The 17,480-nt window shown below is 38.8% G+C and overlaps 1 protein-coding gene across 14 annotated transcripts in view; it reads left to right on the top strand.

Moving 5' to 3' along the window:
- Camk2d (calcium/calmodulin dependent protein kinase II delta) overlaps nucleotides 1–17,480 on the top strand; it is a 257,681-nt gene that overhangs the window by 194,072 nt on the left and 46,129 nt on the right. For 8 of the 14 annotated variants that reach the window (XM_006970402.4, XM_076574926.1, XM_006970403.4 and 5 more), the window contains exons 9-13: nucleotides 8,053–8,147; nucleotides 9,497–9,619; nucleotides 10,609–10,692; nucleotides 11,158–11,200; nucleotides 14,593–14,630. In XM_006970402.4, coding sequence (XP_006970464.1) covers nucleotides 8,053–8,147; nucleotides 9,497–9,619; nucleotides 10,609–10,692; nucleotides 11,158–11,200; nucleotides 14,593–14,630 — 383 coding nt within the window. Of the gene's footprint in view, nucleotides 1–8,052; nucleotides 8,148–9,496; nucleotides 9,620–10,608; nucleotides 10,693–11,157; nucleotides 11,201–14,592; nucleotides 14,631–16,039; nucleotides 16,073–17,480 lie in introns of all 14 variants that reach the window. The other 6 variants (XM_015993241.3, XM_015993259.3, XM_015993251.3 and 3 more) reach the window with 1 other exon arrangement.

A 17,480-nucleotide genomic window follows, 5' to 3' on the forward strand; every position in this document is an offset into this window, starting at 1 on the left:
CAGGATCCCTTTGCAAAAAGCAATGCTCCAGTTCAAGCATGGATCTGTAGTCAACTCCCGTTTTCTTCAGAGACGATGGACAACCTTTAGTTGGAAATTAGTCTAGAAATTCAATTAGATACTTTCATGACACATATTTAGGGAAATGACCACCACTGTGCATAGCATAAGTATTATTATTATTATTATTTATTATTATTATTATTTATTATTGTTATTATTATTATTATTATTATTATTATTATTATTATTATTACTACATTTCTCGGTCATTGTTCCTGGTTTCAAATCACTGCTTCACCATTTTATTGCCCTCTCACTCAGGTGACATGAAGGCATATTAAATTTACTTTAGTTATAAAATGCTATTTTCTCCTTGCTTATCTTTTTTTTCAGCTTATAGCTTAACTGGAGGGTAAATGTTTATTCATCAGCTCTTTCTCTCTTGCCAATTCTTTCTTTTCAAAAATAGATACTGCATTGTGTGGTAAGAAATAATGCTAGTCAATTAAAAAAAAAAGCAATTCCAGAGACTAAGCTATTATTTTATGTGAACTAAGGGATAAGCATTTGCTATAACAGGGTCTTTGTCATACTAGCTATTGACACAATGTGGGCATAGGGACTAAAGGATGGCTGTACAATATTAGAAATGTGCACTTATCTGCACTTGGGAATTCTCAAACACCACTATTATCTTTCTTTTAAGATCTCAGAGTATGGCCTGACTGATACCTGGTCTTTGAAAGCAACCAGTCCATTAGTGAAATGTAAATAATAGACATGAAGGAAGTTAGAATATAACCCTATGTTCTGCCATTACCAATAGTAAATTGGTTTTAATGGTTTCCTTGTATATAGAGTGGCTTCTGTAATTCCCTACTGGGATGAGCAAATGTTTATAGATATCACTGAATTGCTGGCTTTTAATAGACCTCCTTCTAGAAAAGTTCCTTAAAAATAAAGGAGAGAGGGAAGAGGGGCAAACCAGTAAACAGAGACTGACCTCCCAGAATATATTTATGCTTCTTACAACTTTATCTGTCTTATTAGATGTCACTCTGAATGGTCATGAGTAACAGTATATCACTGACCGTCACAGAATGTACCATGACTTTAGCCAAACCTTTGGACTATTATGGAATATGTTTCTCCTTCTCTCTCTCTCTCTCTCTCTCTCTCTCTCTCTCTCTCTCTCTCTCTCTCTCTCTCTCTCTCTCTTTTTTTTTTTTTTTTTTTTTTTTTTGGTTTTTCGAGACAGGGTTTCTTGGTGTCTCTGTATGGCTTTGCGTCTTTCCTGGAACTCACTTGGTAGCCCAGGCTGGCCTCGAACTCACAGAGATCCGCCTGGCTTTGCCTCCCAAGTGCTGGGATCAAAGGCGTGCACCACCACCGCCCGGCGTTTCTCCTTCTCTTGCATGGTGAACAGTGTTTCTGCAGCCACATAACTCCAGGGACAGAGCCTTGCCATGCTTTATTTGGAGTAAGTCAACACTAGGCGCTTTGTTAGTCTGAAATCCCAGCCCAGTTGACAGTATGCTGCTGCTGTCAGGCTACTGTTAGTTCTGTAGTTCAGTAGCTGCCTGACCCTGGGCCACCACTGGAGAGGTTGGCTACCCAGCTGTTTATCACCATCTTCTGCAGTCACCACCCAGGGGGCCTTGGTCTCAAGTAGAATCTTTACCAGTGCCCTCCGGCTCAGAACACACGATGTTTTCTTAAACCTCTCTTAATTAAGTACATGTAACTTCCCAAATTTGGTGCCTTTCAAATTGTGAACCATATTATGCTTCAGTATGACTTGAAGTCTTATCAATACTTCAGCTTTCTGGGACATGCCCTGGAAGTATTGGATAGAACTCTCGGAGGTTCTATGATCCTGCAGTCCCACTCCTGGGTGTACATTCAAAAGACTTGAAAATAGAGTCCTGAAGAAACGGTGTCTGCCTGTGTTCTTAGCAGCATTACATCTTCACAAGAGGGTGATGATGTCTATTGAGAAGTCTATCAATGAAGCACAAGGTCATACACAATAATATAGTATGTAACCTTAAAAAGAAAGAAAATATTCTCACAGGCGCATACAGATGAATGCCAAGGGAATTGCATTAGTAAAATAAAAGAACAACATAAAAAGTCAACCCCTGCGTGATTCTGTTCAGGTGAAGTATCTGAAGCAGTCTAATTCACAAAGCCCTAGAAAGCTGCTCTTCTACTTGACACCACTGAACTGCGCCCTTGAAAACCATGCATCTAGTTCATTTACTACGCAATGTTCGGTTTTTAAATATAATGCTTTCCTTTAAAAAAAAAAAACTGTGATAGAAAGGGTCTGTCAGGTAAATCTCAGGATCTTGCGTTTTCCAAGCTTGCCACATGATTCCGATGCACACCATGTCTGAGCCAGCCAGAGTCTCCTATCGGGCATCGGATTTTAGGATTGGTACACAACACAGCAAAGGCTGCGGCGGGGTGGCATCCAGGCTGCTGTAAGGACGCAGCGCAGAGCATTGTGTGAACAGCACGCATGTAGGGCTCATAGTTCTGGAGGCTGAGAGACTAAGATGAGAAAGGAAGGCAGCATGGTGCTTCTAGTGAGGACTCTTCTCAAAATTCCACATTGCCAACTTCTTACTCTTATTCTTCAGCTAGTGCTTTGACCTACCTCTAAAGGGCACTCATTCTTTTCCCGAGGACTCCACCCTCATGATCCAGCTACCTTCCACTTCCACAAAGCATCACAGAGAGGTTAGACGTTCAAACAAATTTTTTGAGGGGACTTGAGCATTCAGTCCACTGTATGTGCTCTTCAGTCATCTTGGTCAGATACCTGGATTTTCTATTTGGGGAAATGCTGACATTTATTATTTATCTTTGTTAACCCTATTCTACGGCATAGATAGTTCTGTCCTCTCAGAGATGATTTTTATCCTGCTATGTTTGATTTTTCTAGTTCATGTCCAAGCCATCATTCCTATATAGCACTTTCCTTCCTTGAACTGCATGCTGATTTTGTTGTTGTTGTTGTTAAGAGCATCACAAGATATGGGTGAATGTCCCTCTGGCTAATTTGTATTTCCAGATCCTCCTGTAGGTGCATGGTGTAGTGTGTGCCACTTACCACGGCAAAGTAGATATCTTGGATGACTTTTCCCTTAGCTTTCCCCAGCTTCTCAGCTTTTCATCATTTCTTCTTCCACGGTAGCAGTCTTTAGAATGTTTGATCATTTGTGTGATTATAGGCTTAATCATTTTTTCTAACATTAGCTTTCATTAAAATAAGTTTTGAATGTTCTTGATAATGTAGGCTTTCTGCCTAATCAGTAATCAGTGCTTCCCAAAACTTTAATTAATCAAGCATTTCTCATATCTTCCAAGCACAAATTAACACACAAGCCAAAGAAAACTAGGCAGCATTATCTAACAATGTTATATGGAACCAATTGTGCCTAAAACAGTTCTTCCGCTGCTGATTTCAAGAACATTCAAATATACAAAAGGAGAGAGTAGCGCAATGAACAGATGGCTAAGGTTACTTTGTCTTACCCCCAATTATTCCCCCATCTGAGATTGTTTTATTCCAAATCTAAAAGCCATGCCAATATATCTGTACAAAAAAAGGAATGCATTTGTAAGTGTGACAATAATGCAACTTACTAAAATTTCATAGTAATGGCTAGTATAACTATCTTCACATTTTCTGTTTCACAAGTTTGTTATTAATTTATCTTTAGTCTCTTCGATCTCTTTTGATATGTAGGTTCCACCACCATATCTCTCTTCACTCATTTTCAATGCATTTGTGTCTCCATAGAGCACACATAAGTGGCCCCCCTTACTCTTAGTATACTGTTGGCCCTCCTATCACTTGTAGTACTAGCTGATTCCACATCTGGTCAGGGAGAGTACAGGAGTATCTTGTCATTCCAGTAGGAAAGAAAAAGCTACTGGGTTTGTGTTCATAAGACTCTGGAGCCAAGCTATTTCCTCCTGACAGAGATGGAATAATATAGATTAGGTAAGAAAAATAGTACACTGGATTAAAATACGCACACCCAAAACTTAAATCCATTTGTTTCTGTTGGTAAAATCTAAGAGACGTTCTGAAATTTGGGTGATGCTTAAGAGTAAATGAGTGATTTCAAAAACAGGTTAATATAAGTCAAAAGAAATGAGCCATTATTCAGCCTTTCCTATATGGACTGTACCTTAGGGTAATTGAGTAATAATTAGAAAGGGTTTTCCTATTTTAAAAAGAGGAGATAGAATTAGAATACCACTAGTGAAACACCCAGGCAGTGATTAGCAAACGCCACTTAGGTTGTGAGAGATACCTGGTATTTGGAGATGATATGAGCACCCGTGAAATCCTCATGGTGATGGTTCATGCTGACAACTTGACAATATCTGGGATCACCTGTAAGACAAGCCTCCGGCCATGTCTGTGGGGGATTATCTTGTTTAGGTTAATTGAGGTGGGAAGACCTACCAAGAAGGAAAAGTAGCTGCAGGGGATTTTGAAAGTGTTACCTATTGATAAGCCTGCTAATAACTCAACCTCTTAATCTCCTTGCTTTTATTATAAAATGCTATTAGTAACATATCTACCACTATATGGGATTAAATGGAGTAATGCATTAAGCACATGTAACAAACAATTCTTATGAAGAAACTTTATGATACATCATTATCATTATGCTACAACTCTGCTAGCTCTCCTTTATTTTCAGAGAACAAAACTATAAGCATAATTCAGTAGCCTTTGGACTCTAATGAGCAAATCCAAAGAAGCTTGCAGAATACTTTAAAGAAGCATTAACAACTTCACCTCAGTTAGTCAGTAATACTTTCTTTCCTTTTCAACGCCTTCAAGTCTAAAGCATATTTTATTTCTAATATTTATACTACCATATTAAAAGTATACTTTCTGTAGAAAACCCTTTATCATTTATCAGATGACTAAATCATGAGATGTTGTGTGACTTTTTCTGGGGAGATTTCTAGACAGATTTCTACTCACCCCAAATATGGTACCAGTGACAGATAAAAGAAATGATTACACCAAAATCCAAGTTGGTGAACCAGTGAGTTTACTGGTATACTGACATGGGCATGCATAGCCCAAAAGCATCTGGATCATTAAAATCCCACCCAGTTCACAAAAGCTACAAACCTGGATCTCTGCACCATGTGAAGGCAGCTTGACCAATGGGAGAGTCCTCTCCACAACAGTGCTCACTGCTTATGTGACTTTGGCGAAAGAGGGACCTTGGAAATCTGTTAAGCTTTAGGGACTTCCTCAGATAAGATTTGTGAGTTGCTTTCTTCCTGAGTCTTAAAGAGCCTCTTTCTGGCATGGAAAGTTTTGATATAGAACTTCTTGAGCCTTAGCAAGCCTCCATGCAATGTGGAGTATTTCAGTCTTGAGGAATTTTCTGCACAGTGTGTGTCTAGTAAGCATTGGCAGCTCTCCTTGGGGCAAAAGGCCTCTCTGAGTTTCCACTACCCAGAGCAGTAATGTCATATCTCAGTTACATACAAAAAGTCCCCAGAAAGAAAAGCCTGAGTCAGAGTGCAAAATGCCTCAGCTGTGAGACTGTTTAATCATTTTATAATGACCTAACACCATGTTTATAAGGAAAATGCCCGGATAACTAGACAGTGTTGACATTACAAAGCAAATGTTTTTCTTTACTTTTTGAACCATAGGTGAGAACTAAAACTACTTAAAATGGGTTTCTTTTCAACTCATCCTAGAGAAATAAGTACAGTTATTGGTCATCACTGGGACCATCATCACTGTTCAGTCACCAGTTCCATCAGATGATAAAAATAATATGAAAATTAAATTAATGCACATGAAGTCTATAACAGTAAAATTTATAAAATAAATTTTTAGTCTTGGTATATAAGCCATGGTAGTTTTTTTTTTTTTTACAATGAATGTTATTTAAAATATTTTATTCAGTGTTAGTCGCCTTCCCATTACTAAAACAAGTTGCCACAGATAATCAGCTTATAAGGATGACAGATTTATTTTGGCTTGAACTTTTGCAAGTTGCAGTCCTTGATACATGGGCCTCCAAAGCATTTGGGCCTGCCTGTGGTAAACACATGGTGAGCTCATAGCTAAAGCACATGGCAGAACAAAACACTTACCTAATGACCTGAAAGCCAAAGAGGAAGAAGCAATCGGAATCCAATATACCCCAGTCACTTGGAGATCTCTGCACACCTTACCTCTTCATAATAGCTCCTCAGGGACCAGTACTCTAACATGCAGGCACCCGGGGACTTTCAAGACAAAGACTATCATCCTGCCACATGACTCTGTAGGGGGTTGTTGTTTGGTTAGTTTTTCGTGAGTGGATTTGGTTTTTTGTTTGCTTGTTTTGCAGTTCTGAGGATCAGACCCAGCCAGTGATTCAAACATGCTAGGCAATAGCTGTACCACTGAATTATTCTCTGGCCATAGTCTAGACACTAAAAATCTATTCAAACTGTATTCCTGAAAAAGACTTTGAAAGTCCAAGGAGATTAAACAGTTTCTTCAAAGCCATTTTAATTCAGTGGTGACTTTTGTACAAATAATTCCAGGCTAATTGACAAGAGCAGGGTTAGACTTCCCCAAGCAAGAGCTCTGGAAACCAAGGGACCACAGCCCCCAAGGTGAGGAATGTCGGAAGGCATCTGGGCAGAGGTCACCTGCTCTACTCTTCTCCCTTGGGCTTCCCAGGCTTATGGAAGCAACAGGGTGGAGCTCACAGGTGAGGCAGAGTAACCTCAGACCTTCCTCTAGGAAGTCTGCTACAAAAGAAACAAAGAGCTTAGCAGGTTAGGAGTATGTGAAAAATAACTGAAAGATGTTCGAAGGTAAATGGGACCACAGTTCTGTTTTTAGGAGACATATACATATATGGCTTCAGGAAAAATTCAGTCTATGAGTATATTTTTAATTTAAAAGTTGAATCACATATTGACTAACAATTAGTGAGTTATGCTTCATTAGGTAGGTTATGCATCTACAGAGTCAACCAAGCATACATAAAATATTTGAGGGGAAAAATGCAATTGCATCACTGAATGTGCACAGATGTGTTCCTCGACTCTAAACAGTACAATAACTCTTTTAGAGCATTTGTATGGCTATCTTAGGTTAAGCAACCTATAGATTACTTCAAATGCACAGAATTGCACAGATTAGTTGTATGGCTTTTTTTAGGTTAAGCAACCTATAGATTACTTCAAATGCACAGACTTGCACAGATTAGTGACTTCCACAATTCTATTAAATGGGCCTGAGCATGCATAGACTTTGGTATCTGTGGGGGTGATCCTGGAACCAGTACTCTCTGTGTACCAACAGTGCCTTTAATTACATATTTTTGCAGTAAATCTCAAATTGTATTACAACTTTTGCTTATGACCTTGGATTTTTGCATGCAATTTCACCCTCCTCTTCCCTTTCACTTTCCTATAATACATGTGTCTTTGATGAGGTCTAGCTATTTGATAGAAAAAAGTCTTTTAGTATTGAAAACTCAAATTGTTGAAGAGAAGATGGCTATATATTATATTATATTATATTATATTATATTATATTATATTATATATTAATTATAATTATCTGCATTCCAAGGGGCACCAGTTATTTAGCGCATGAATTTGTAACCAGGACAGCACATTCAGCAAAGGTCCTCAATGTCAGGCAATAAGGAATAGACAATAGAAAGTTAAGCATCAATTCCATATAGAATCTATATGGAAAAGAATTCATGGAGGCAAAAAAATAGGTCCTCCAAAAATGACAAGAGTATTCCATCTTCAGGTGTTACCTTGCCTGCCTCTTTATAATACTTTGTTCCATGGGGTGGACTGACAGGTGTCAGAGTGGAAGACATGGGAGGGAGTAAGTGATCATATAGAGTGGGGGGTAAGCCTCAGGACAGGTCACAGTGTGTCTCTTTGAAGTCATACCGAGTACACTTCCATCTGTCTTAATACCATATTGGTCAGCCACATTTGACTTATTGTCTGTTATAATCTCTTCAGGTGTCATCCTCTACATCTTGCTGGTGGGGTACCCACCCTTCTGGGATGAAGACCAGCATAGACTGTATCAGCAAATCAAGGCTGGAGCTTATGATGTATGTAATAAGTATTCATATGGTTCTGGATAAGGGTTGGTTGGTTTACTGCCAAGGACAAGGATTATTGTTCTTATTTTTTTAATAATAATTTTATGTCATTTGGCAACTAATGTGAGGTAAATATCTCTTAATGTGTGAAGAACATCATATACTTATGTGCAAGGAAGTTTAATTTTCAAAAATAGTTATGATAAGCATTGGGTTGGTATAAAAGATTTATAGTTTCAGACCATGAATTCCAAGTCATTATCACTAAAACTCAAATCCATCTTTATTAATCAAAATAGGAGCTATCACAATCAATATTTTTGACAGTGAGAAATAAGTTTATTTCTGTTGTGTAAAAATTCATGTTTCAGGAGTCAGTGAGTTTTTGGAAAGCATTTTCTGCATCCTGTTGGTTGTAGAAGTGTTTTTAGATGATTGAAGCTGTGTGGTTGGTTGGGGAGAGGCCAGGTGACTGAAACATAGCCCAGTTCACTCAACTTGAAACATTGTGCTGTGGTGGGGGGTTGTTATAAAGAATCTGGCAGCTGTAGGCACCGCTGTTTTGGGTGTATCGCATCAGTTTTCTGAGCACACTTCTCAGATGCAATGGTTTCCTGGGATACCAGAAGCTGTGGTGAATCTGATTAGCATTAGATGACCAAACAGTGATCATAGCCTTTTTTGGGGTGCACCTTTGGCTTTGGGAAATGTTTGAATCTGCTTTTCAGTACAGCCACTCTTCAGCCAGTTGCCATGTACAATCTACCTTTCTTCAGATCACCATATGATAAGAGATGGTTTCCTGTTGGGTAGAATGAGAGATGGTAACAGCTCAAGACAATCCCTTTCTCCAGTCAGCTCATGGGGCACCCAGTTAGGGTCATGGCTATCTTGCAAGCATTATTGCTAGTTAAGTGTTTTAGAAATTTACACGTTAATATTTCAGACAGGCTCATGTCAAAGCCAGTGGGCCAAATTGAAAATAGACATGACCAGCTTTATCTTGTCACTTATTCTTTTTGTAGCATTAGCCATTGGTATGAATTAATCTATTTTTTATATAATGAAAAATTTCATGAAGCAATGCACTGCTTACAGAAATGAGGAATATATTTGGCTCTTCTCTGTTTGACTCTGTGTGTGTGTGTGTGTGTGTGTGTGTGTGTGTGTGTGTGTGTGTGCCACTGTTGTTTTTTCAGATAGAATCTCATATATACCAGGCTATCCTTGAGCTTGCTGTATAGCTGAGGCTTACCCTCTGCCTCTACCTCCCCAGTGTTGGGATTATAGACGTATACCAACATGCTTGGTTTGTGTGTCTACTTTTACAAACTTTTTGCTAATTTCTATCTTTGAAGTTTCCATCACCAGAATGGGACACAGTGACTCCTGAAGCCAAAGACCTCATCAACAAAATGCTTACCATCAACCCTGCCAAACGCATCACAGCCTCTGAGGCTCTGAAACACCCATGGATCTGTGTAAGTCACTTTCTCATATGCCCCAGAAGCCAAACTGAAAAGAAACAAAAAACTTTTAGTCACTTTTCATAGATTTCAAATAATCTTGAAAAAAAAAAAGATAAAACTTAATGCACTTTTTACTCAAAGTATTTAAGAAATAAATTTTATAATAGTGAAAGCTGCCATTGCCAATAGCAAACTCAAAATAGTACAAATAGCTAAATAAGTATTGTCTGCAGTAACAGGACCGAGTAATTCCCATGCCAATTATTGATAAAACTCATGAACAGGGATTAAGAAAATGACACCAAGGCTTACTGCATCCTAGAAGGAAAATTTTTACAGAGTCCAATTATTTATTATCAAGCAGCTTTAGAAACATGTGAGGTTTAGAAGCTAGAGGTAGTTTTAAGCCACGGTAGTCTGAATGTCTTGTAGAAGCCACAAGGAAAAACAGGAAATTGTAAGGGGATCTGAAAACTCCTGTGAATTCCTAGGACTAAGAGTCAAATGTTTAGGTAATGATATAATACTAAGTAAATAGGAGGTATTCTCATGGAAATGCGATGGAACGCTTATTAAAATGATGATCTGAGCAGTTGATGATCTTCATTTTTGTGCCTTCCACTCATGAGTGTTTGATCTCAGTCACTAATAGTCGTTATGAAAATCGGGCTTTTTTATTTTTTTTTATTTTTTTTTTTATTTTTCGAGACAGGGTTTCTCTGTGTAGCTTTGCGCCTTTCCTGGGACTCACTTGGTAGTCCAGGCTGGCCTCGAACTCACAGAGATCCGCCTGCCTCTGCCTCCCGAGTGCTGGGATTAAAGGCGTGCGCCACCACCGCCCGGCCAAAAAATCGGGCTTTTTTGTAGGTAACTTTGGCAGTTGGATACTTGCAAGTTGACTCTATGCATGCAGGCGCCATTAGTAAAGATTGGATGAGGCTCTTTATTGTCCTTGGTATGCTGTAAGCACCCTCAAGTCACTCTTTGTCCTCTTCTTCTAGCAACGCTCTACTGTTGCCTCCATGATGCACAGGCAGGAGACTGTAGACTGCTTGAAGAAATTTAATGCTAGACGGAAACTGAAGGTAAGAAATTTGACATTGTTGTAGGGAGTGGGGCTGGAGGGTTGATTTGGGGAGGTGAGAAGTACTGTAAGGGGAAGTTTTACCAGAGCTTTTACTATTGGGGATCTCAATAGTCAGTCCTCCTGGATCTGAGGGAAACAGAGGGTGCTCCCCCCTCAAGCCCCGGATGAGACGCAGGGCTAGATGTGGCAGTGTGTGCTGTGGCTTCTCTCCTCCGAGGAAGCAGCTGTGCTGATTGATGAGCTAAATCTGGCTCAGACAGGGAGAGCTGTCCCAACATCCTGAGAGCCACAGGCCAGGGCTCCCAGGAAACCCAAAAAAGGGGCGGGAGCGGGGGCGGGGACAAACTATCTGAAGTCCTCTATCAGAAAATAAAACCAGGAGATTTGTTAGTCCCTGCTACAGATTTTTAGGTCAGAGATGTGTAGAGGCAATTATGATCTTGCTCTCTTATTTCTTTGATAGGGTGCCATCTTGACAACTATGCTGGCTACGAGAAATTTTTCAGGTATACACATCTGAACTCTGCTCTTTGTCCTCTGCTTTTCTCTAGTCTTTGTGTGATTGTGTCTTTAAGGGGATTTAGAAAGTCTAGTAACTACAAATAGTTATCACACACATCATATATATATGGAGAGAGAGAGAGAGAGAGAGAGAGAGAGAGAGAGAGAGAGAGAGAGAGAGAGAGAGAGAGAGAGAGAGAGAAAGCTGAACATTTCAAACCTGGAATTTATTATTGATTGATGCTTCATAAATAACCACAAGGATGCTTTATTTCCTGATTACCATAAGGAACTGCAATAAGAAAGACTTTTAAAATGAGGCATTTTGTGGAACTAAAGTAGTGTCTTCACATTCTTTAAGACTCATTACAAGGACTAAAGCTGTCTAATGAGAAATTACAGAGAACTGACCACATGAGCGCATGGGGATAGCACCCAATAATAATATTCCTCAAAATGATCTCATGGGGGAAAATAGTAGGAAAAAAAGAAGAAAAAGTTACATATGAACTAAATTCAGCCAAGATGTTTCTTTTCTTAAAAGGAACTCTCCAGAATGGAGTCAAAGTGTGTGTTGCTTCCAGAAAATTATTTTTAAATTTCGGTGCCTTCTTTGATAGATTATCTAAAAGCAGTAGCCATTCAAAAGTCAAATATTGGTAAGTGATAGCCAGATATATATGGAATGGACTGAAACAGCAACTAAGCTACATTTAATAAATTTGTAATTCGGGGATAGGTCACCTGGTGGTGCATCTCATTAATCCCAGCACTCAGGAGGCAGAGGAAGGTGGAACTCTGTGAGTTCAAGGCTAGCCTGCTCTACATAGAGAGTTCTAGGCCAACCAGGGTACATAGTAAGACCCTGTTTAAAAAAAAAAAAAAGACAGCCAGGTGGTGGTGGCACACGCCTTTAATCCCAGCACTTGGGAGGCAGAACCAGGCGGATCTCTGTGAGTTCGAGGCCAGCCTGGTCTACAAAGTGAGATCCAGGACAGGCACCAAAACTACAGGGAGAAACCCTGTCTCGAAAAACAAACAAACAAACAAAAACCACCACCAACAGCAAAACAACCTTATAGTTTGTATGTTTCGTCGTAGAACAGTTGTCAAAAATAACACTATTTCTGCCTTTCGGTAGTGATGTGCAGCATTCAGTGACTTGTTCTGACTTCAATTTGCCTAGCCAGGATGTGAAAGTGATAATCAGGCAGCCATGATCACATGAGTGCCAAACATTCTTCAGCAATTCCTAGTTATTGTTAGACCCGTGTTAAGAGGTCAGCCCTCTTTCCCGCTTAAAAACAGTGTGAGGGGATAGGCTGGTAAGCACCTATCACACCATGCCAGCACGGTGCTATACCATCGGGGGCCGTGCTGCCCAGCTGTTGTGTGTTCTGTCCAGTGTGTTTGGTCTGATAAGCCATGCTGCTGCTGCCTCTGTCAAGTTACTTGTTTTGTAACTACCTGGTTAATGTGATTGACATTTACGTGGTGAGCTCAATACCAGTTCATTAAGCATTAACCAATATATATGACCGTAAACTAGGTATTTCACTGTGGCCCGGTACTCAGTGAGTCTCTAGGAATAGGGATTTATATAGTAGATATTGTTAATGAAATAATATACGCTGCTGAAGTTTTAAATACACACTTAAGTGTAAATTGGGTCTTTGTTAATAATGTTTATACCCATTTATAGATGCTATAGTTTACCTCATGTGTTTCTCCTCACCATTCTGTAAACTAAAAACGGTGACTACTATGTGGATTTTGCAGTGTCTCTGAATGTTTTTGCATGAAAAACAGACTTTTTTTTTTACCCATAACTTCTAAATCAACCGTTGGCACGAGACTCAGTTACATCTTCTAGTTATAGTCTTGTAGTTGCGTTTTAGTTTTGAGTGTTTCGTTCATTCTATTCATTGCCAAAATATACTCTTTAAAGTAACCTGTCCATGAGTATGTGGTTATAAAGTTGTTTTTATTTCTTCTTTTCTCCCTGAATGTGGAATGTATTTCTTGTGAGGTAAGGTAGTAGTCTCACAGAGGGTGGCTCTGCATCTCCCAAGCCAGACCGCTTCTTATCCGAAATCATTGTCTTCTTTTTGCTTGCTCTTGCAATTCAAATTATTCTGTTTGCTTTCTAGCCTATTAACTGCCACAAGAGTTCATTAGTGTTTCTTTTTAACTACAGGCAAACAGTACCATAACTAAGGCAACTATTGAATAACAATCTCCATCGATAAAAATTAATAGCTTTGTTGCTAAAAAAAAAAAACAGATAAAATGAATATTTTTTGTCTTTTAAGTAAATTTAAAATGTTGCCAAATTGAAAACTGAAATAGCATCACAAACCAAAGGAATATCAACAAGTGAAATGTTCCATGTAGTTTCATTACAGCTAGGTGAATAATTTCAAACGTCATACTCTGTGTGCTTAAATGACGATGTATATTAACATTGAATGGAACTTTGTACTCTGTTCTCCATATCTGTGAGTGTTCTACACTGGTGTACTAATTATCATTATACTGGCTATTCACTGTGTATGTACACATTTTTAAAATGATGCTTTCTAGTTTTAATAGACTAAAGAAATCTGGTAATCATACAGGCAATTGCTTAAGCACCCCGGAAAAAGGAAGTTCCCTATGAAAACCTACACCCTAAAGATTTCATTTAATTCTAGATCCTGTTTCAGGTGTTATGCTTTTTAATTTTTCAATTCAAATACCTTTGTTTAGGAAGCCTTTGTATTCCAATTTTGAAGTATAAAAGAACATGGAATGCATTTTTAATTACCATATGCTACATAAGCATTTAAAAAATTTGCTCCTGGTCAATAAGGTACCATTTGATTTGATATAGATATTTGTATTTTCAATCCAACTGAAGTTGTCTGATTTCAAAAATATGGGGAAGACATTGTTTAGCCAGAGCAAATTTTTGTGAATGAGATTTCAACCTCTGGAAAGAGGGGCTTCAGAGGCAGAACTGACATGGTCACCAGACATGGTGTGAACATGTAATTGGTCTGTCGGCTGGTGTCTAGAGACTGAAACCAACTTTCTGGATTCTGAAGGATGGTCCAGTGAAAGTTCCAGTATCCTTTTCGGGATCAACAGTGACATAAAGTTCAATGCACAGGTGGCAACGTGTTCAATTTCATGCCATGAACTATGTAAGAATTCATTTCTAAATTTGCTGTGGCAAAAACCAGAAAAGTGATACTGTCTTTCAGTGTCCTGTAAGTGTCCTCTTGCTCATCAGTGTGGTCTTGGTGGTTTGGTGTATGTTGGCCATAGCTCAGCAGAGTTGACAGGAGACTTGATTTGTCATCTCACTGTGGGTGTGGGGATACCTCACTGAACCGATTTTCCTCTCATTTTACAGCAGCCAAGAGTTTGTTGAAGAAACCGGACGGAGTAAAGGTAAGTTAAGCGGCTGTCCGAAACGGTTTCTGACTTTTAGATGCTGCAGAGTTTAAATGTTACCTGCAGATCCCAAGTCTGTAGAGCTTCTGTAGGGTGCAGGCTGAAGCACAAGATAGCTTAGTGCACAAACATGATTATCATTTACGTTAAAAAAATGTTCAATCCTTTCACTAGATTATATATTAACTATGGAAAGCAATTACTTTTGGTATACCTACTATAGAAACTGAATGTCTAAGTCCCTTCTACTCCACAGTTCCAAGCCACTCTGGTGACCTAAGAATCTGCAAAAACTAAATCCTTTTCCAAATAATTGTGATGCGCACTTGACGCCTACCAGGATCTGGGAACAAACTCAGTTGGTCTGAGAAATCAAGGCATCAGTGACTAAGCACCCCTATTTGGGCGTTTATATAAAGCTCATAACTTGCTTGTGTTTCAGTCATAAGAATTAGAGATGTAGCCAGGCAGTGGTGGCGCATGCCTTTAATCCCAGCACTTGGGAGGCAGAGGCAAGCGGATCTTTGTGAGTTTGAGGCCAGCCTGGTCTACAGAGCAAGATCCAGGAAAGGCGCAAAGCTACACAGAGAAACCCTGTCTTTAAAAAAAAAAAAAGAATTACAGATACTAGGGAAACCTTCCAAGAAAGATGATATCAAAATATTTTTACATTCTTGCATTTCTAACCAATATGATACAACTTACTTATCACTGATGTCTTTAATAGAGTGTAACCTCCTATTTGCATAATAATCTTTGTTATCATTCCAGAATATCACCTAAATGTCTTGTTAATCATTTTCTTTCTTTTCCAATGGCAGATGCATACATTCCTCCACAGGTCAACACTCTGGGGAATTAATTAATATTCTAATCATTGAACTAGACCCAATCAGGTGGTCTGTTCATATTGAAAAATGTAACATAGAAAATCATGTGTCAGTTGGTTCCTGAATTCATATGGAGTCATTTCCTCACAACCTGTTTGTGTGTGACTTGAGAATTCCCAGCTCTGAGGTCACTGTGCCCTGTCTTGCTAGGTTGCCATATCCCATTCTTTAAGCTAACTGTATCTTTCTTCTGAGTATTTCACTCACTTCAGATTTCAATAATGACACTGGATGTCTGTCTTTTCCACAGTGTGACACTGGTGATAATGGGTATTTTTAAATTTCCAAATATTTCCTTCTTGGTTTTCTATACTGCTCAGTGCTGGAGAGCTCACAGGTCAAATCAACAGTTATTCTCACCACTGCCATGATAAAGAAAAAAAAAACCCACTTTGAGAACAGTTTCCCTCCTGCCGACTTATATAGCACCTCTTCAACAACAGAATTATTATGTATTCCATGCTTTGGTCACGTTTTTTTGTTTTCTCTTCCTTTCTCTTTGACTGGTCAATTCAGAAAAGGAAGTCCAGTTCCAGTGTTCAGATGATGGTGAGGATCTGTGTCTGCCAGATTTTCCTACCGGGAAAAACACACACTTAGAAATGAAACAGTCCCATTTACCTGAGTTAATGGAAGTAAAAAAAAAAAAGTGTAAGAGCATCATGGGTCAGCGCTAATCGGCACTCATAACATGCTGCTCTGCTTTCACATTGCACTGTTCTTCTCTGATAGAATTTCTCAGGTGGATAAGAACTTGAAGCCTTATCCATATACTGTTAATGAGTTTCATCATCTCTGAGAAGGGAGCCCGATTTTCTCCTTGAAAATAAAGAAGCCAGGACACAATGGATGTTTGCTTGTATAGGAAGAAATGCTGTAGGGTTATTTTTTTAATTGATAATCATATTCGATAAATTAATTCAGACATAACGTACTATACTTGCCATGAGTAATGTGAAAGTGGTTCCAGCATGGGCCCGTTCTAGCTAAGCTTCTCTGAAAAGAGTATGTGTTAACTTCACGGAATAAATACAACACCTCGTTCATGCCTCTTGAGAGGAATATTGTGTCATGTAAACATTTGATTGTGTTCAGGTTTCAAACAAGAAGAATACATTGCTTCCATAACATGAAGTACATAAACTCACATGCACATTTAAAAGACAACTATGGTTGAACATGGTGCTTGATAACAGACTCTTTGAAAGCTAGTTCTTCTGGCTTTTACTTAGAAGTTAACTCACTATTTTAGAATAATATTATCTATATCTCCAAAACACGGTAGTGTGTGTGTTGTTCATGTGTGAATGTGGACAGCGGTGGGAGTAGTCATGCATTTTGGCTGATAAGTTTGTGTGCATTTAGATACAAATGAGTCCCATTTTCACTGAAATACGGCAGTTCTTAGCAACTATATCCTGGGGAAAATGTCTCTCTCCTCTCAGAACAGGAAGAAGAGTATTCCAGAGTATTTCTGTCTCATTTACATCTACTGATAACCCCTAAGCACATTAAGTACATGTGGCACTTTAATCATAAGTGTTCTCTTGACTGGACAAAAATTGACAATGCTTCATCAAGCACTCCTGCTGAATAAGAATTATCTGTGAGCATCCTTCTAATGTCCAGTGCAGCTTGTAACAACTTGAGCACATTCAGATCCCTCTGTAGCAGGCCCCCTTACATCATTGCCTTCCATCTCTTTTTGGCTGTTGCACACATTTTGTGTTCTATTGATTTAAAGGAAAAAATTTGCAAAACTATTTTTAAAATGCAGGTTGGTGTCCTAATCTTTAATAAGTTATCTATTTAAAGGGAATTTTCAACACTTTCTCTCTCCCTGAATATCACAGAGCACTGTGTTGTAGCGCATTAAATAGTGCTCATACTGAACCACATGAAGGTGAATGAAAGAAAACCAATCATTATATACCTGAGTTAATTTCTGTTCCTTTCT

Source organism: Peromyscus maniculatus, chromosome 6, assembly GCF_049852395.1.
Source record: "Peromyscus maniculatus bairdii isolate BWxNUB_F1_BW_parent chromosome 6, HU_Pman_BW_mat_3.1, whole genome shotgun sequence".
NCBI classification, from domain to species: domain Eukaryota; kingdom Metazoa; phylum Chordata; class Mammalia; order Rodentia; family Cricetidae; genus Peromyscus; species Peromyscus maniculatus.